The sequence below is a fragment of the Aspergillus vadensis genome (genome assembly GCF_003184925.1).
Source record: "Aspergillus vadensis CBS 113365 unplaced genomic scaffold BO88scaffold_32, whole genome shotgun sequence".
NCBI lineage: Eukaryota > Fungi > Ascomycota > Eurotiomycetes > Eurotiales > Aspergillaceae > Aspergillus > Aspergillus vadensis.
Window position 1 is genome coordinate 336,654 of NW_020292070.1, and position 17,780 is coordinate 354,433.

The 17,780-nt window shown below is 51.4% G+C and overlaps 5 protein-coding genes across 5 annotated transcripts; 3 read left to right on the forward strand and 2 right to left on the reverse strand.

Moving 5' to 3' along the window:
* The first annotated feature begins 129 nt into the window (after nt 1-129).
* Nucleotides 130-5,713, forward strand: BO88DRAFT_408673 (DNA-directed RNA polymerase I core subunit RPA190). The gene is made up of 4 exons (XM_025707766.1): nt 130-392; nt 473-964; nt 1,029-3,807; nt 3,869-5,713. Exons 1-4 carry the CDS (start codon nt 208-210, stop codon nt 5,453-5,455), a joined length of 5,043 nt encoding a protein of 1,680 aa, XP_025558040.1. The 5' UTR covers nt 130-207; the 3' UTR covers nt 5,456-5,713.
* Nucleotides 5,714-5,724: 11 nt separating this feature from the next.
* BO88DRAFT_438937 (TFIIH/NER complex ATP-dependent 5'-3' DNA helicase subunit RAD3) lies at nt 5,725-8,556 on the reverse strand. Its single transcript, XM_025709691.1, has 4 exons — nt 8,499-8,556; nt 7,970-8,426; nt 7,804-7,920; nt 5,725-7,748 (listed from the first exon to the last, which is right to left on the reverse strand). The coding sequence occupies exons 1-4, from the start codon at nt 8,513-8,515 to the stop codon at nt 5,934-5,936; spliced, it is 2,406 nt and encodes an 801-aa protein (XP_025558041.1). The 5' UTR covers nt 8,516-8,556; the 3' UTR covers nt 5,725-5,933.
* Nucleotides 8,557-8,723: 167 nt separating this feature from the next.
* On the forward strand, nt 8,724-14,285 carry BO88DRAFT_397908 (ubiquitin-protein ligase RKR1). The gene is made up of 8 exons (XM_025705300.1): nt 8,724-9,211; nt 9,277-9,670; nt 9,723-11,448; nt 11,497-12,341; nt 12,393-12,809; nt 12,855-13,228; nt 13,277-13,576; nt 13,630-14,285. The coding sequence occupies exons 1-8, from the start codon at nt 8,912-8,914 to the stop codon at nt 14,149-14,151; spliced, it is 4,878 nt and encodes a 1,625-aa protein (XP_025558042.1). The 5' UTR covers nt 8,724-8,911; the 3' UTR covers nt 14,152-14,285.
* Nucleotides 14,286-14,832: 547 nt separating this feature from the next.
* BO88DRAFT_474909 (uncharacterized protein) lies at nt 14,833-15,220 on the reverse strand (the record flags this gene model as incomplete). The annotated part of the gene is made up of 1 exon (XM_025711849.1): nt 14,833-15,220. The coding sequence occupies exon 1, from the start codon at nt 15,166-15,168 to the stop codon at nt 14,833-14,835; it is 336 nt and encodes a 111-aa protein (XP_025558043.1). The 5' UTR covers nt 15,169-15,220.
* Nucleotides 15,221-15,825: 605 nt separating this feature from the next.
* On the forward strand, nt 15,826-17,005 carry ppm1 (protein C-terminal leucine carboxyl O-methyltransferase ppm1; the record flags this gene model as incomplete). The annotated part of the gene is made up of 2 exons (XM_025705301.1): nt 15,826-16,103; nt 16,164-17,005. Exons 1-2 carry the CDS (start codon nt 15,842-15,844, stop codon nt 17,003-17,005), a joined length of 1,104 nt encoding a protein of 367 aa, XP_025558044.1. The 5' UTR covers nt 15,826-15,841.
* Between the last annotated feature and the right edge of the window lie 775 nt (nt 17,006-17,780).

Below are 17,780 nucleotides of genomic sequence, written 5' to 3' on the forward strand. Positions count from 1 at the left end.
GAAAGGATCTCAAATCACGGGGCGCTGCAGGTGCCAACGTGGGTCCACCGGCGGTGTCGCACGGCAGAAAAAAAGTTGGGTGAAACTTTTCGCATCGTCGAGACCGACGAACCCGCCTTTTCTGCTTCCCAGGCCTTTAACCCCCCACGAGTCCCAGAATTTGCACCGCCAGCGTCGTTTGTCGCTCAAGCGGCTGCCAGGGCAATCATGACTACTTTCGCTCGGCCTGTGGCCTCCTCCATTGCGGGGATTGAGTTTGGTGTCTACAATGATCAAGACATCAAGGCCATCTCGGTAAAGCGAATCCATAATACTCCGACATTGGATTCTTTCAACAACCCCGTTCCCGGTGGTCTCTATGATCCGGCTATGGGTGCATGGGGTGACCATGTGTACGGTTTCCCTTTCTTTGCTTTCGTATTCCTTGTGATCGCGTACCATGCGTATGCGAATCGTAGCTAACAGTCTCCAGTTGCACGACATGCCGCCAAACCTCATGGTCTTGTACTGGCCACCCCGGACACATCGAACTCCCAGTCCATGTGTACAATGTCACGCATTTCGACCAGCTGTACCGCTTGCTCAAGGGCCAGTGTGTCTACTGCCACCGTTTCCAGATGAGCCGAACCAACATCAGTTCCTACAGCTGCAAATTGCGCTTGCTGCACTATGGCTTGGTTGATGAGGTAGCTGTTATCGATACGATTGGCGGCAAGGGGTCCGACAAGAAGAAGACGAACAAGGATGGTGAAGGGTCTAGCAGCGAGGAAGAGGACGACGATGACATTATCGCCCGCAGAAATGCATTTGTGAAGAAATCTATCCGCCAAGCGCAAGCAGATGGAAGGCTGCGGGGTCTCATGTCTGGCTCGAAGAACCCGCTCGCTGCGGAGCAGAGACGAGCACTTGTTAGAGAATTCTTCAAAGACATTGGTGCTGTGAAGAAGTGCGCCAGCTGCAGCGGGTACGTTCCTGAATTCTCTACGCGCAAACTTTTGCAAGGCCTCGTCACTGATCCAGGCGCATAGACTCTCCCCGTCGTACCGTAAAGATCGGTCCTCGAAAATCTTCCGAAAGGCTTTGCCCGAGAAGTCTAGACTTATCATGACGCAAGCTGGATTCCAAATACCGAATTCTCTGGTCCTCCTCCAGCAGGCCAAGAAGCTTACCTCCAAGGAGAAGGCGGCGCTTGCTAACGGAGTGTCTGACAATGTTAGCACCACTTCCGAAACACATGGTGCAGAGGAAGAGGTTGCACGTGGAAACGCAATCGTGGCCCAGGCCGAGAGCAGGAAACAGGCCGTTGGAGAGACCCAGCAGTTCATGCCCTCTCCCGAAGTCCACGCTGCGATGACGCTGCTTTTCGAGAAAGAGCAGGAAATCTTGAGCCTGGTTTATAACTCCCGACCTTTGCCGAAAAAGGAGTCCCAGGTTAGCGCAGATATGTTCTTCATCAAGAACATCCTGGTGCCACCCAACAAGTTCCGTCCCGCGGCACCGCAAGGGCCCGGTCAGATCATGGAGGCCCAGCAGAACCAGTCCTTCACAGCGATCTTGAAGAACTGCGACATCATCAACCAGATCAGCAAGGAGAGACAGAGCGCAGGCGCCGACTCTACTACGCGCGTGCGGGACTACCGTGATCTCCTTCACTCGATCGTCACCCTCCAGGATACCGTCAACATGCTAATCGACCGTGACCGTGGTAACCTCAGCGGACCCGCCGCCGCCGCCGCTCCGATGGGCATCAAGCAGTACCTCGAAAAGAAGGAGGGTCTATTCCGGAAGAACATGATGGGAAAGCGTGTCAATTTTGCTGCTCGAAGTGTTATCTCGCCCGACCCTAACATTGAGACCAACGAAATTGGTGTCCCTATGGTGTTCGCGAAGAAGTTGACCTACCCCGAGCCGGTGACGAACCATAACTTCTGGGAGATGAAGCAGGCAGTCATCAATGGTCCTGACAAATACCCTGGTGCTTCGGCTATTGAGAACGAATTTGGCCAAGTCACCAACCTCAGGTTCAAGAGTCTGGATGAGCGGACGGCGTTGGCAAACCAGCTGCTCGCCCCGTCAAATTGGCGCATGAAAGGATCGCGTAACAAGAAGGTTTACCGCCATCTTACCACCGGTGATATCGTCTTGATGAACCGTCAGCCTACACTCCACAAGCCATCCATTATGGGTCACAAAGCTCGTGTTCTCCCCAACGAAAGAACTATTCGCATGCACTACGCCAACTGCAATACCTACAACGCAGATTTCGATGGTGATGAGATGAACATGCATTTCCCTCAGAACGAGCTCGCTCGTTCGGAGGCTATGATGCTTGCGGATGCAGACCATCAATACCTTGTCGCAACATCCGGAAAACCTCTGAGAGGTCTGATTCAGGATCACATCTCCATGGGAACCTGGTTCACTTGCCGTGACAGCTTCTTCGATGAGGAAGAATACTACCAGCTGTTGTACAGCTGCTTGAGGCCCGAGAACTCCCACACGATTACTGATCGGATCCAGACTGTGTGCCCAACGGTGATCCGGCCTAAGCGTCTCTGGACCGGTAAGCAGATTATCTCGACCATCCTCAAGAATATCATGCCTCACGACAGGGCTGGTCTCAACCTGAAGAGCAAGTCTTCCACCCCTGGAGACCGTTGGGGCGAGGGTAACGAGGAAGGTGAAGTTATTTTCAAGGATGGAGAGATGCTTTGTGGTATTCTCGACAAGAAGCAGATTGGTCCCACAGCTGGTGGTTTGATCGATGCCATCCATGAAATCTATGGACATACCATTGCTGGGCGTCTGATCAGTATTCTCGGTCGTCTTCTGACGAGATACCTGAACATGCGTGCCTTTACTTGCGGTATCGACGATCTTCGACTGACCCCGGAGGGCGACCGCGTTCGTAAAGAAAAGATTAGCGAAGCTGCTGCCATTGGTCGGGAGGTTGCACTGAAGTATGTCACCCTCGACCAGACTACTGTGCCCGACCAAGATGCCGAGCTGCGGCGACGTATGGAGGAGGTTCTCCGAGACGATGAGAAGCAGGGCGGCCTTGATAGTGTTTCGAACGCTCGCACGGCGAAGCTCTCGACTGAAATCACCAAAGCCTGTCTTCCGAAGGGTCTGGTTAAGCCCTTCCCGTGGAACCAGATGCAGTCTATGACAATCTCCGGAGCTAAGGGTTCGAGCGTCAATGCCAACCTGATTTCCTGCAACCTGGGTCAACAGGTTTTGGAAGGTCGCCGTGTACCCGTCATGGTTAGCGGTAAGACTCTGCCATCTTTCAGAGCATTTGACACGAATCCTATGGCTGGTGGTTATGTCTGTGGTCGTTTCTTGACTGGTATCAAGCCCCAGGAATACTACTTCCACGCCATGGCTGGTCGTGAAGGTTTGATTGATACTGCTGTCAAGACCTCTAGATCCGGATACTTGCAGCGTTGTTTGATCAAGGGTATGGAAGGCTTGAAGGCAGAGTACGACAGCTCTGTTCGTGAAGCCACTGATGGCTCGATCGTCCAGTTCTTGTATGGTGAGGATGGTCTGGATATCACCAAACAGGTCCACCTGAAGGACTTCGATTTCCTGGCATCGAACTACGTGTCTATCATGTCTCAGGTCAACCTGACCAGCGACTTCCACAACTTGGAGAAGGAGGAGGTCGCGAATTGGCATAAGGATGCCATGAAGAAGGTGCGCAAGACAGGAAAGGTCGAAGCCATGGACCCTGTCCTTTCTCTCTACCACCCCGGAGGTAACTTGGGAAGTATCTCGGAGAATTTCTCGCAAGCTCTTAAGAAGGTAAGACTATCTGAAAGCCCAAAACAAGACGAAGTACTGTGACTGACAATCCTATCTCCAGTACGAGGATGCCAACCCGGACAAGCTTCTTAAGGACAAGAAGAAGGACGTGAACGGTATCATCAGCAAGAAGGCATTCAACACTCTCATGAACATGAAGTACATGAAGTCTGTCGTCGAGCCTGGTGAGGCCATCGGTATCGTTGCCGGTCAGTCTATTGGTGAACCGTCCACCCAGATGACCTTGAACACCTTCCACTTGGCTGGTCACTCGGCGAAGAACGTGACGCTGGGTATTCCCCGTCTGCGTGAAATCGTTATGACCGCTAGTGCCCATATCATGACCCCTACGATGACCTTGATCTTGAACGACGAGCTGTCTAAGGAGCACTCCGAAAGATTTGCCAAGGCTATCAGCAAGCTCAGCATCGCGGAGGTTGTCGACAAGGTCCAAGTCAGAGAGCGCGTCTCCTCAGGCAGTGTCAAGGCTAAGGTTTACGACATTGATATCACTTTCTTCCCTGCTGACGAGTACACCGCCGAATACGCCATCACAACGAAGGATGTGCAGAACACACTGCAGAAGAAGCTCATTCCTAAGCTTGTCAAACTCACTAAGGCTGAACTCAAGAAGCGTGTCGATGAGAAGACCCTGAAGAAGTACTCCACTGCTCAGCCTGAGATTGGTGCTTCCGTTGGCACCGTACAGGACGGACCCCGCGGCGCCGATGCCGACGCAGAGCCGGCTGACGACGACGTTGAAGACGACGAGGACGACGCCAAGCGTGCTCGGGGCACTCAGAACCGGTCCAACCAGGTCTCTTACGAAGGCCCCGAGGACGAGGAGGTGGACATGGTCCGACAGCAGGATGCTGAAGAAGACGATGACGACGAGGAAGAGGGTAACGCCGGCGAAAAACGGGATGTCGAGATGGACGATGCTTCCGATGAAGAGTCGGAGGGTGAGACAAAGGACACCAAGCTGCGCGAAGAAGATATCAAGAACCAGTACCAGGAAGTCACGCAGTTCAAGTTCAACCCTCGCGACGGAGGATCCTGCACTATCCAGTTGCAGTACGACATCGACACCCCCAAGCTCCTGCTTCTGCCCCTGGTGGAGGATGCTTGCCGCAGCGCAGTCATCCAGTCCATCCCTGGCCTTGGCAACTGTACGTTCGTCGAAGCCGACCCGATCAAGGGTGAACCTGCCCACGTCATCACCGATGGTGTCAACCTGCTTGCTATGCGCGACTACCAAGACATCATCAAGCCTCACTCCCTCTACACCAACTCCATCCACGACATGCTCAACCTCTACGGTGTCGAAGCCGCCCGTGCCTCGATCGTCAAGGAAATGTCCGACGTTTTCCAGGGTCACAGTATCTCCGTTGATAACCGTCACCTGAACTTGATCGGTGACGTGATGACCCAGTCTGGTGGCTTCCGCCCCTTCAACCGTAACGGTCTTGTCAAGGACGGCTCATCACCTCTGGCCAAGATGAGTTTCGAAACCACCGTCGGATACCTCAAGGAGGCTGTCGTTGAGAGAGACTTTGATAACCTCAAGAGTCCTAGTGCCAGAATCGTCGTTGGTCGCACCGGAACCGTCGGTACCGGTGCCTTCGATGTCCTTGCTCCTGTGGCGTAAATATAATGGGCGTGTTGCATTTCCACCAGTTTTCATATCTTTTTGTATATGTGCAAAATCATTAGTTTCTGTATTTCTATTTCTATTTCTTTTCCTTGTCTTTCCTACTGTTCTTGTCTGACGTGTCCAACGATCTCTGCAGTTGTCTTTCAGCGGGAATAAGAAAAAAGTTGAAGTTTTCTTACGCAGATCGCATCCTCTTATCTACCTTTATTTCAATAGTACAGGCAATCAATAAAAAGAATTTTGAATACTAAGGAAGTAACATTATTATCTCATAATTTTTGGTTGATCGAAGCACGCCTTGTATATAGTACATTGTGATGACCCAATTGAACACCAGACTTGAAACCGTGGTATCATGCATGCAGGTTGTGCAAGGACTGCTGAGGGGATGGAAATAGAAAAAAACAACAGAAACAAATGCAACCGATCGAATGAATGTATTGACACCAAAAAGCGAATAATAAGTTCAGCTTCACTGCGCATCCAGCATCATCAAATCTTCATTATCAATGTCATCATCGAACTCATCTGCATCACCTGCACCATTACGCACTCCATTGTGGGGAGCAGCCGCGGCACCGCCAAAAGCAAGATTTTGTGGTACTTCTCGCTGAGCCCGTTCCTCCTCTAACTTCTGCTTCTCCCGGTGTCTTTCAATATCAGCCAAGCTCCACGTCGAGATTCCTTCTTGATCCCTAGCCTTGAACGGCTGGGCCATCGTCCGTAGGAAGTTCTTGGCGGTAGCCGCCGCCATATCAGTACTGAGGTTGGTTTCGCTTTCCAGCATGGCCTGATTGATCCATTTGGGGAGCTGGTTGCGCTTCTTCTGAAATCGACGATCAGCGAGCACCATGACTCCGTAGTCGTCCTTTCCGCGTAAGACGCGACCCAAGCATTGAGCAGCGTGACGCATGGCGTCGAAGGAGAGGAAGTCATTCTCGCGGATGCGGTAGTTTTCGCGCAGGAACTCGAGACGCGCTTTCAGGATGCGGGACTCGGTGTATTGGAAGGGAACGCCGATGTTAATGACGGCGCGGCCGTAGTGGTGGTCGAAATCGATTCCTTCGGAGACTTTGCCTCGTGCGACGCAGAGAAGGAGGGCGCCTCGACCGTTGCAACAGGCTGTTCGGTAGGTTTCTAGGGCGAGGGAGGATTCTTGCGCGTCAGGCGTTTCGACGAGGATCAGTTTATAGTTCCAGATTGAGTCGAGGATGCCCATGCCCTGCCACATGCTGATGATGGATTCCATGTACAAGTAAGAGGGGAAGAAGACGACGACGCCGTCGGGGGTGATTCGGGAGAATTCCAAGACGAGGTTGCCATAGTTTCGGACGACTCCGGGATCGTTGCGGATTTGGAAGGATGAGGATATCTGCGCCTGATCGGATCCGCGGGTTACGACCATGGGTAAAAAGGATCGACGCGCAAGTGTCATGCTGTAGGACTCCTGCATTACAGCGTTGAATCCAAGCATCTTGGGGTACATCTCAAGAGGGGATAGCGTTCCTGAAGTAATAATGACGGAGCTGAATCGGTCGAATACCGGCTTGATGGCGATAGCAGCATCCAAGCAGGTGAAATGCAATACCGGATTGGGAACGGTTGCTGCTTCTGATTCGAAAGGCTCCAGGATCAGGAGGAATCCTTTTTCGTAGGTGGCGACTAGGGTCGCGAATGTTGCTACCTCCTGGAGCGGTTGGTAGTCTTCTATGTTGATAAGCTCCAAGGTTCGCACAAGCGAGGTTAGTCGTTCAGCGCAGAAGCGAAGGGGCTTCCGCTCGATATAGGTCAGATCCTTCACGTGTGTTAAGAAGGAAGGAGGCGTTTCGGATATGGTATGCATGACTTTCATTCGGGTTTTGAGGTATTCGATAAATCTTTTAAGGAAGGATACGAAGTGCTCCGCTCGTCGTATATTTCCCGGTACGGCTTCCTTGAGCAGATCATCCGGAAGGACAGGGTTTGAGATGAATTGATCCTCCTCTCTAGCTTGTTCAGCTGCTTGTAGGCCTTCAACGAGTTTTGAGTATTCGTTCTGGAGCTTTTCCGCATCCGAAGTCTTCATCTCATTGATCTTGCGTTCCAAATTGTTCGCGCCTCTCGTCGCTTTCCGTAACGAGTCCTCCGTAATGTCAATGCTTAGCGATTCGATACAGACGTTGTCGATGTTGTGAGCCTCGTCGAAAACCACGATACAATCCTTAGAAAGCTCTCGCGATACCCTCTCGGCGATTTTGGGGTCCAGTAGGTAGTGGTAAGAGTAGATAATGACGTTGCAAAAGGGCATCTAGTCAGTTTATTAGTATCCTTGCGGTAGCTACAACCATCCAAGGGTGCCATACCATGCGTCGAGCTGAAAAATAAGGACATTGTTTATGCTCTTCTCCGTATCTGAGTAGATCATCGAGTGTGAAGACACCGGGGGGAACAAGATTGTGCGGCTCGAGCAGATCGAGGTTCTGTAGAGAAGTTAGAAAATGGCCCTGATCCAGATCGCAAGCTCCATACCTCATGATATACGCAAAGTTCAACGTCCTCACCGCGCTCTTTCTTCTCCTTGACGAAGCCTGCAGTTAAGCTCCGGCACCTTGCATCGACGACCGCGCCACTCTTTTCCCGCTTGACAGACGGATGCAGACACAGATTCTTTCGACTTGTCAGACCCAGCGCACGAAAATCTTCGGTATGCCCAAGTTCCTTAGCCCGGAACTTCATCAGCGCCTTCAGTTCGGCCAAGGCCTTCTCGATCTCGGACATGGTTCGAGAACAGTAGATGAGCTTTCGGTGCTCCGGATAATGTTGCTGGTAGGCGACAATCAGCGAGAGAAGGGATACGGTCTTTCCGGTCCCGGAGGGCATCTCCAGGACACAATGACCCCCGGCATCGAGGGTCTTTTTAAGATCGCACATGTAGGCATATTGTTCGGGATAGATACGAGGATACGGGAAAAGGACGGGGAGATCACTAGAAGACGGGGAGTGTCAGTTGTGACAGCTCTCGACTTGTGCTAAGAGCTACCTAGAGGGTAGTACATACTCGATAAAGAATTTCATGGTGAGAGAGGAGCGTGATGCTCGAGAGAAGATGAGGATCGCCTTTTGGGCGCCTTCGGAGGATCTTCTAGACCGCGTCGACTTTTGCCCAATCGGGAATCGATGACACCAGATCACGTGCACTGCCCGATAGAGACGCCGATAATGTAATCACGCCGCTTTTAACGGCGGGGAGCTTCGATTATCAATTATCGATATCAAAGCAAGAATCTTGCAGGATCCCAGGGGAATTGTGGGATGAAAGACCCTTGAACAAGTAGCTTGGGTCGGTTAGCTAGAAGTTAAACTCGGCCAGGTTCACTTAAGCCTCTCTTCTATGGTTGTGACCTGCTCTACTTCCATGCTATACACGCGCATTCCGTCATTTTCTTTACATCCCGCTTCCCCCACTCTACTATGAGCAAGAAGTTCAAATCTCAGGCTTCAAGCAGCCGAGCTGCTGCCGGCACTTTCGGCGGCTTTGGTGGATTCTCCGGCGCATTTTCTAGCCAAGGAAAAGAGCCATCTTCACTTACATATGTGGCTGAACCGCCGGATCTTTCCCGCATATCGGAGGCACAATTAGCGATTGCGTTCAAGAACTTTCTCAAGAAAGATGAAGTCACCAGAACGAGAGCACTGGATGATCTGCGAGATCATGTATCGAGTGTCGAGAGTCGCAGCGGAACGCTTGATGACGGGTTCCTGGAAGCTTGGGTAGGTCAATCTTCGCATTATGCGCCCCGGAATAGCACGTTGATCATGGTTCGGAACATCGGCAGATTAAAATCTATCCCCGCGCTTCCATAGATCTGTCCCGCAGGGTGAGGCAGACCGCTCATTCTATTCAAGGGTCGATTGCCAGTCTGGTGGGAAAGCGAATTGCTCGCTTCCTGCCCAAGGTGATTGGCGCGTGGCTGGCGGGGATCTATGATAATGATCGACCTGTCCATCAGTCTGCCTTGGAGTCTTTCACCCGCGTCTTCTCGACTGACGAGAAGAGAAGCGGTGTGTGGAAGGTCTACCAGAGCGCTATCCTAGAATTTGTGGATGATGTCATCCTGCAGCAGACTGCTCTGACATTGAGCGATGAGCGAACGGTCAAGCCTGACGATGCAGAAGCAAAGTATGCGCGTGTAGCTGGCACTGCGCTTTTGTTATTCAATCGAGTTCTAGGTAAGCGGAAAGCCATATTGTTCCTAACATCTTTAAACTAAAGCATATGCAGGACACTCGACCCATGAAGATCTGCAGAAGGATCTTCCGACCATCGAAACTCTCTTATGCAGCAAGTCTCTATGGGCGCTTTCTTATCACGACGACCCTTTTGTGCGTAAATCGCTCTACATCCTTACTCGATCAGCTGTGTCTAAAGAGCCTGAGGAGCTTGATTGGAAGCTCATCAGTGCTGCCCTGATTGGCAAGGCTTTGCACAGTCCCCAACTTGGCTCCGCATCGGAGCTTTCCGAAACGATTTTGCGGGTGACATCTGCAAGACCGCAACTATGGACAGAGGACTATTCTGGGAAGTCATCTCCTTCCAAGAGACTTCTTCAATACATACAGAAAGGTTCACAAAGCGGCACAAGCTCCTTTTGGCCAAATCTTTGCCAATTACTCCAGACGATTCCTTTCGAAACACTGGCCAAGATTGACTCGCAATCTGCATCCGATTCTCTTGGACTGTCTAGTGCGGTTGCATTGACAGAGTCGTTCCAGGAAGGACTCACTTCTAGGGACGAGCCTCGGCAAAATCGTGCAGTTGGTTGGAAGGCCTACATTGACACCTCGATGTGGCTTGCGCATCAGCTTGCCGAAGAAGATAGGGTGAGATTCTTGCAGGATAGACTTGCTCCGTTGGTATTGCAATATGTCAAGCCTGAGCAAGATTGTCTTCAATGGACACTCCCCCCTTCGTCAGCGGAATCTATAAGCACGGATTGTCTCGTCGCAGTGACAGCGAAAGGTTACAAAGCGGTGGTCGAGCAGCTGTGGACGAAGTTGGCTGATGACCTCCTCGAGGCCGTAAAGCTATCATCACCAGAGCAGTCTAAGGATTTCAAGTCCTCACAGGACGCAGTATGTGTACAGGCTGAGCGTTTGTTGGCCTTGGAAGCCTTGTTGATTTCGCGTTTGCATGATACTGCCCATGAGACAAACATTTTGGATGTATTCAAGAATACAGGCCTAAAGTTACTCGATAATTGCCTGGAGGTGTTACGCTCCAGAAATGGTAAGCCTTATGGAGCGGCTGCAGTCGTGGAGGAAATAGTACGCAAAGTCCCGCAAATCGCGCAAGGCTCGCAGTCTTTGTTGAACTTCGTCCAAGAGGATGCGCCTGAGCTCCTGGCATCGCCATCTGCTGATAGATTGGTATCCATTATCATGTCTTGCCGATCGTGGGAAGGATTTGGACCTAGCTTTGAGAAGGTGGTCGAGCGTGTGGCACAATCGGATCCTGAGTCGTCGAATGTGCATGCTGTTCAGAAGCTTCTTTCCACTCTTGATTTCCAGGAGCTAGGCGACAAGAGTGGACTGGTTTCCTTGGTTATGCGAGCCCTAGACGAAGCCTGCAAGGGCAGCGACCTTCACTGGTCCATTGTTATTGCCGTGCTACAGAACCATACCTCTCACGGGCAATTGACGGACTCGATTTTCCTGTCTATTGTGGATGCCCTCTCCGAAGAGAGTAAGGTATTTGACACGCTGCATGGACTTTCTCGCATGTCCAGCTCGGTCCCCAATGCTGTCCGAAACTTCCAGAGTGGAAGCCATGGCTCAAAGTTGTCTGGTAAACTGCTGTTCCTCACTGAGTCGTCGGATGAAGAAGTAGCCAGTCTCGCGGAGTCGCTGTCAAAGACTCTGAAAGAGTCTGTCGTCAGCGAGACGAGTGCCAAATCAAGCTTTGAGATTCTGCGGCACCAGTTCGAAAATGTGAATGAAATGTCACTTTCGTAAGTCGCGACCCAACGAGAGGAGAGAAAAGAAGCTAACGGTACCAGCATCGAGTCCATGTTGAGCATCGCAGAAGAGCTGCTACAGAATGTCCCTACCACGGACATTGGAAGAGTAGCGAAGGACATCCTGCCGTCTCGGCAATCTTGGGAGAATTCCCTTGGGCCTTTCCTCGAGCTCCCTCCGCGGCTATCGGCTGCCGTCACCAGCCCGCTCGCCGGTACCGTGCATCTCGTTGATCGCAATGTGTCAGACGCATTCCGGGAACGCTACGCACGTATTCCGCGCGACTCCAACAAGTGCTCGTCGGCGTTCCGGTTGGCATTCTACACCATCAAGATCTTGTCTTTATTCAATATTGTTGAACATTTGGACACCGAGGAGCTTGAGACACTGTTTTACAATGTACCCCTAGCAGTGCAGCTCATTGATGATGACTTGAGCGTCCAAAACTGCAATGGAATAACCGGCATCACACACCCCGAGCAGCGCGAGGAGTACATGGAAATAGTCAGCGATGGCCGAAAAGCCGTGAATGGCTGGGCTCAGTCGCAAAAGCTGAATGCTGGTAAAGGACAGTCAGTCGGTTCTTTGCTTTCTACATTCTGGACAAGCCAGATCGAGAAGCTGGACTCCCTTTCTCCGTTAGACTATCAAACTGGGCTGGCGTTTGTGAAAATCATGGAAGCTGTGGATTCGTCAAACAAGAATCGGTCATCTGAAGAGGTCACACAACTTTGCAGGGAGATGCGAAAGGCGAACGCCGTTCGGTCGGCCTCTTGGGTGGCCGTGCTACGAAGTGCCATACTCTCCAACCCTGCCGGTACACGACTGTGTAATGAGTTTGTGGCGGACTCCACGGGGTTGAAGCCCACCGAAGAGAGCAAAGATGGTTTGTCGAGGCCTTTTTACCCAGTCAATCTAATCTGCTAATATAGACTAGGTCTTCGCAAGTTGGTTCTTCTGAATCTCCTGTTATCTGGAGAAGAAGAGGTTGCGGCCTCCATTCCCACACAGCGTTTGGTGTTCTTAATCAAACATCTCATTCAATGCCTTCAGTCTGATGGCACATCTCTGAGCCTCAAGGCCGAGATTTTCCAAGTCCTGGCAGTGATGCTTCCTAACCTACAGGAAATCTACGGCTCCCACTGGGAGGAATGTATGGATATCCTTATTACCACATGGCAAGAGACTGGTGGTAGCGACGAAGCCATCCCTACTCTGCTATCGTCATTCAGACTCTTCTCTCGTCTTCAGTCAATCGCAGGTGACGAGGAGAGTAACGATGATGTGAAGGATGCGTGGTCTGATCGGAAGAATGCACTTTTCAATAGCTTGGCATCAACTCTCCAAAAATTCGGTAAGTGTTGGATACACGGTTATCAGGTATATGCTGACTGGGCAGATTCGTCCACCACCTTCCACCAACCCCGAGATGTGGCTGTTGATCTGTTGTGTCGCTTCCTCAACGTTATCCCGGTGGATCACCTGGAAGACGCGAGCAAGTTCTTCCCTCTCATCACAGCGCAGAGCCCCGCGGTGCAGCGCGCAGCTTACACCGTCCTCCATCGGTACATCCCCAGTGTGCAAGAGCAAGTGTCATTTGATGTAGCACTGTCGAAGACGACTGTTGGACTGCCTGACGAGCTGATGTCTCTGCTGCTCGAAGCACCGACTATGGAAGGGGTCAACGCCGCCTATGGCGATGACAGGATGTGGGCCGAACTACGGTCGTACCTGCTAAGCTGGAAGGTGGTTTTCGACCACTTTATTAATGCGGTATGTATTGATATTTTGCTGTAGGACTGGGTTCGCTGACCATTACAGTCTCTCACTGTCCAAGAAAACTACGTGACTAGTATCAAGGATAACGAAAGTCTCAGCCCACTCTTGGAGTTCATGTTCGACTTCCTCCAGAGATCAGGCGGAAAGATGGTGGATGCATCGAAATTTGACATCCGCTCCTTTGAGCTCGATCAGTCCGAGAGCGCTGAGAAGGAGATCCAATGGCTTCTCGTGCACTTGTATTTCTTGTGCTTGAGGCATCTGGCCAACATGACAAAGAGCTGGTGGCTCGATACGAAGAAGCGTATCAAGGGACCAGTGGAATCCTGGACCGAGAAATTCGTAAGCTGCCTGAATAGCTGGGCTTGTCTTATAGCAGGCTAACATTGCATTAGATCTCACCTTTGGTTATCGAAGACTCGCTGCGGGGAGTCACTGAATGGACAGCCACCCAGGATCCGAACGAAGAGCGGGCGCTGAACGTGAAGATATCGCCCAAGACGGCGGAGATCATCGCCAGCATCCCGGTGGACGAAGAGTCGCCACCGGTGGCATTGTCTCTGTCACTCCCTCCGGCCTATCCACTGCAGCCAGCATTGGTTGTGAGTCGAAGTCGTGTGCTTGTGGACGAGAAGAAGTGGCGCAGCTGGTTGCTGACCATCCAAGGCGTGATCATGTTTGCCAACGGCAACTTGGTGGACGGACTGCTGGCGTTCCGTAAGAACGTGCAGGGAGCTCTCAAGGGACAGAGCGAGTGCGCGATTTGCTACTCGGTCATTTCGACGGACATGCAGACACCGAACAAGCGGTGCGCCACGTGCAAGAACACCTTCCACTCGGTGTGTCTGTTCCGGTGGTTCAAGAGCAGCAACCAGAGCACGTGCCCGCTGTGCCGGAACAATTTTGTTTATGTTTAGGGGGTTGGTGGTAGAGATGTACATAGAAATCATATTGGGAGTATCACTACGATGCTGCATCATTCGATGGCTATCAGTATTGTCGCATCCGCATGTCCTTGCCTGGACTGGAAAGAGACAAAGCTAACAACAGCAATACTCAAAGAGTCAGTAACCTTTTCTCAGAAAGTTACATGAGTTCGTAGTTCCCTCAGCAGGACCCTCTCTTAGAAGACAATATGCGAACAGATCAATCTTCCCTCCACTCCAGTCCGCCTCTTTTTAGTATGCACCGGATTGAACACCACAGCTATTAACAATGCTCTCAAATGAGGTCACAACTCCCCATGCTCCCCAACATCCAGGAATCAACTATCATCACTATTGCATTCCACCTCAACAAACCTAAACTTCATTGGCTCATCACCCTCTGCATTCCAGATGGAATACTGGGCCCACTGCAAAACAATATCCAAACCATTATACCTCCCGTATTGTTGCCCCGAATACTAACGAACCCCTTGTCGCCATCATCCCCATCGACCTTTACAGCTTTAAAAAGAAAGGGGAATAGCGAATCCCCATACACGTCTCTGTCGATGCTAGTAGGCCAGAGTTACGATCCTTGGTGCCGATTAGCGCTAATTACTAGCGGACCCCAATTGAGCGCGAGCTATCTGAGATAGAAAACCCCGCCATCGGTCACATTGCCGTCGGGGGATGGACAGTCGTCTTTGTAGTTTCCGCACACTTGTAGTTTCCGCACACTTGGACTGTTCTTGAAGGAGTAACATTTTCGACGAAGAGCGGTTCCCAAAACATGCCGCCTGCACCACCGTATTGTTGGACAGAGCTGCGGTCAATGTGTATCAGATTGTAGCATCTGCGGTAGGTGATTGGTAGAGTGGCGGGTTCAATGGCTTGGTTGGCCTCTTTATCGGAGTTTAAAAATAGCTGGAATGGCCTGAGCATGTTTTGAGGCAGGAGAAAGGCCCCTGCAGAGATGGCCAGGAGGAGAGTTAGATAAAGAAGCTTCATGGTTTATTAGACCTTTGTAAAACATGATCCTGAGTGGTCGTAGAAAGTGTCGATATCGGAGAACTTTCCCTCAATCTAATGGTGGATTAGACTAGAACATATCAAATTATATATATGTCGAGGAAGATGGCTTCAATGAAGCAGTCACGATATGATAATTCATCTCCAGGCGAACCATAGACTATGGATGCGAGAAACACTGGTACTACTAGAGCACGGTATTGTCCATGATGGCAGTGCTACACCACCGTCTTCGTCGATAAATTACGCACAATGGCTTTGATGAATGCCTTGAGCCAATGTGTCTCATAACGATGAATCATTTTATTTCAATCTTGGTCCATGGGTTGAGCTAACAGTAAGTTCAAAGCAATGTCGAACCCGTTTTCGGAAGCCAGCAGATGACGATGATGATGATGAGGAGGATGATGATGGATGGGAATGGATGAAGTATAGGATATTAAAAGTATCTCGTTGTTCAGCTCCTACTTTCGCTTCCAAAATATCTGTCAGTATAAACAAATAATAGCATTAGTTGACTAACTTGTTCTCATAGTACATAGTAGATATGTAAGCTTGTAGAAGTAGAAAAGCTGTGGGGGCGGCACCGCGGGGCACAACCAACTTTCCGCCGCGGAGCTCCAACTTGAGCTTCTCCATCTCCTCCCCGTCAATGTCCGCCTCGCACATCCCTAACTTGAACACCCTGCGTCGCGGCGGTGGTCGCGGCCGATTTCGAAGTCGTGGAGGTGGCCAGCCCGGTGATGCAGGCCACGGGTCTCATGGCGCCAAAGATCGTGTGGTGCAGGGCACCGACAATGACGCCAGCGTCTCCCGCCTCAGCGCCGTGAACCTGGGCTATCTTGATGATGTCTTCGCACCTGCATTGACGCCTCCAGGCATGGAAGTCCGTCGACTTCCCATCATCAACAGAGGTACTGGATCTCGGACAGACGCCGTCATACTTCAAGAGCTCTAATTTTTGAGCATCATAGGCACCTACGTTCGCACCACTGCCATCGACCGCCTCGTCACCCGCTTTCTGAGCGCCCATCCCTCTCACCCCAAGAAACAGATCATCTCCCTGGGCGCCGGCACCGACTCGCGCATCTTTCGTCTCCTCTCCTCCCCTAGCTACGACGCATCGAACCTAGTCTACCACGAGATCGACTTCTCCGTCAACACTTCCGCCAAGGTCAAACTCATCCGCGCCGCACCTCTCCTCCAACGCGTCCTTAGCCATAACAGCGGCGACGTCGAAATCTCTCCAACCAACGACGCCCTCCACTCGCCCTCCTACCACCTCCACCCCCTCGATCTCCGCAGTCTACACACCTCGCCCGCCCTCCCAGGCCTCGATCCCACTCTCCCTACCCTCCTCTTGTCCGAGTGTTGTCTCATATACCTCACCCCCGGCGAAGCCAGCTCGGTAGTCCGCCACTTCACAGAAACCATTTTCCCGGCGGCCACGCCGGTAGGGTTGGTTCTGTATGAGCCCATCCGGCCCGACGATGCATTCGGGCGCACAATGGTGGCAAATCTAGCCACGAGGGGGATTCAGCTGCAGACATTGCAAGAGTATGCGTCGCTAGAGGCGCAGCGACGGAGGTTACGGGAGCTGGGACTGGACAGGGGACAGGCGGCGGCGGATGTGGACTTCATCTGGGAGAGGTGGGTGAGTGAGCGGGAGAAGGAGCGGGTGGCAGGGTTGGAGATGTTGGATGAGATGGAGGAGTGGAGGTTACTGGCAAGACATTATTGTGTTGCTTGGGGGTGGAGGGACACCCAGGATGGGGTGTTTGAGGGATGGAGGGAGATGGAAGGGCAGGAGGAGTAGGAGTAGGAGTGCAGTAAGAAGTATGAAGTATTACTGTGTAGTTAGGAAGTAGTGTGTGCGTCATACATGATAGCTTGCTAGCTAGTTAGTTTATTGTACCCAGGTAGTTCCCCAGACTATCATATAATAGATTATATATGAATGAAAATCCACGTTGAGCGCACAGGCCAAGGGGCGAGAAAGAGGAGAGAGTAGACTAAGTACTATGCAGTGGAGTGAAGTGCATGGCAGCCCAAGCCTGCAACGTGCATGCAAACCACCCCAGAACCCCTGTTTATACCAGTATTATGATATTAATATTGACAATTATTTGCCTAAAGTACCTGACGGAGAAACCAGTATTTGCCCAGCAATCAAGCCATTGGTGCAATCAAACATGACCATAGATAAGAGCTCATGAGCAAGCGAGACACAGACTAAACATAGACTATTGCCCAAGCTAGCACCATAGCTCCCGCCTATGAGCCTGTACGATTGGCCTGCTTCTCGCCCCCTTTTTTTTCAACTGCCAAAGTCCGTGCCGGTCAGTGACTGAGACTAGCCCAGAGGCAGAGAGGCACTGACTCGAATGGACTCGAGCACTACTTTGTGACTTATACTGGAATAGGATGCTGATCCGGTCTGGACGGATGCTGATCGTGATGTCTTGTCTGGGAGAGGAAGGGAGTGGTTGTGAGTTTGTCCCGTGTCATATTCTGGTAGAGTTGAGTTGAGTTGACAGATGGCAATAATTAAGGATTGAGTTGGATGAACTCAGCAGATATATTATTGTTCA

What these genes read in the sequence shown, in the direction of transcription:
- BO88DRAFT_408673 (XM_025707766.1), top strand. Translation starts at nt 208, where the DNA reads ATGACTACTTTCGCTCGGCCTGTGGCCTCCTCCATTGCGGGGATTGAG. An exon ending in AAGTGCGCCAGCTGCAGCGG is followed by an intron (nt 965 to 1,028) that starts GTACGTTCCTGA and finishes CCAGGCGCATAG; the next exon opens with ACTCTCCCCGTCGTACCGTA. An exon ending in TCTCGCAAGCTCTTAAGAAG is followed by an intron (nt 3,808 to 3,868) that starts GTAAGACTATCT and finishes TCCTATCTCCAG; the next exon opens with TACGAGGATGCCAACCCGGA.
- BO88DRAFT_397908 (XM_025705300.1), top strand. Translation starts at nt 8,912, where the DNA reads ATGAGCAAGAAGTTCAAATCTCAGGCTTCAAGCAGCCGAGCTGCTGCC. An exon ending in ACGGGTTCCTGGAAGCTTGG is followed by an intron (nt 9,212 to 9,276) that starts GTAGGTCAATCT and finishes GAACATCGGCAG; the next exon opens with ATTAAAATCTATCCCCGCGC. An exon ending in GTGAATGAAATGTCACTTTC is followed by an intron (nt 11,449 to 11,496) that starts GTAAGTCGCGAC and finishes TAACGGTACCAG; the next exon opens with CATCGAGTCCATGTTGAGCA.
- BO88DRAFT_438937 (XM_025709691.1), bottom strand. An exon ending in AACTTTGCGTATATCATGAG is followed by an intron (nt 7,921 to 7,969) that starts GTATGGAGCTTG and finishes ACTTCTCTACAG; the next exon opens with AACCTCGATCTGCTCGAGCC. An exon ending in ATTTTTCAGCTCGACGCATG is followed by an intron (nt 7,749 to 7,803) that starts GTATGGCACCCT and finishes TAAACTGACTAG; the next exon opens with ATGCCCTTTTGCAACGTCAT.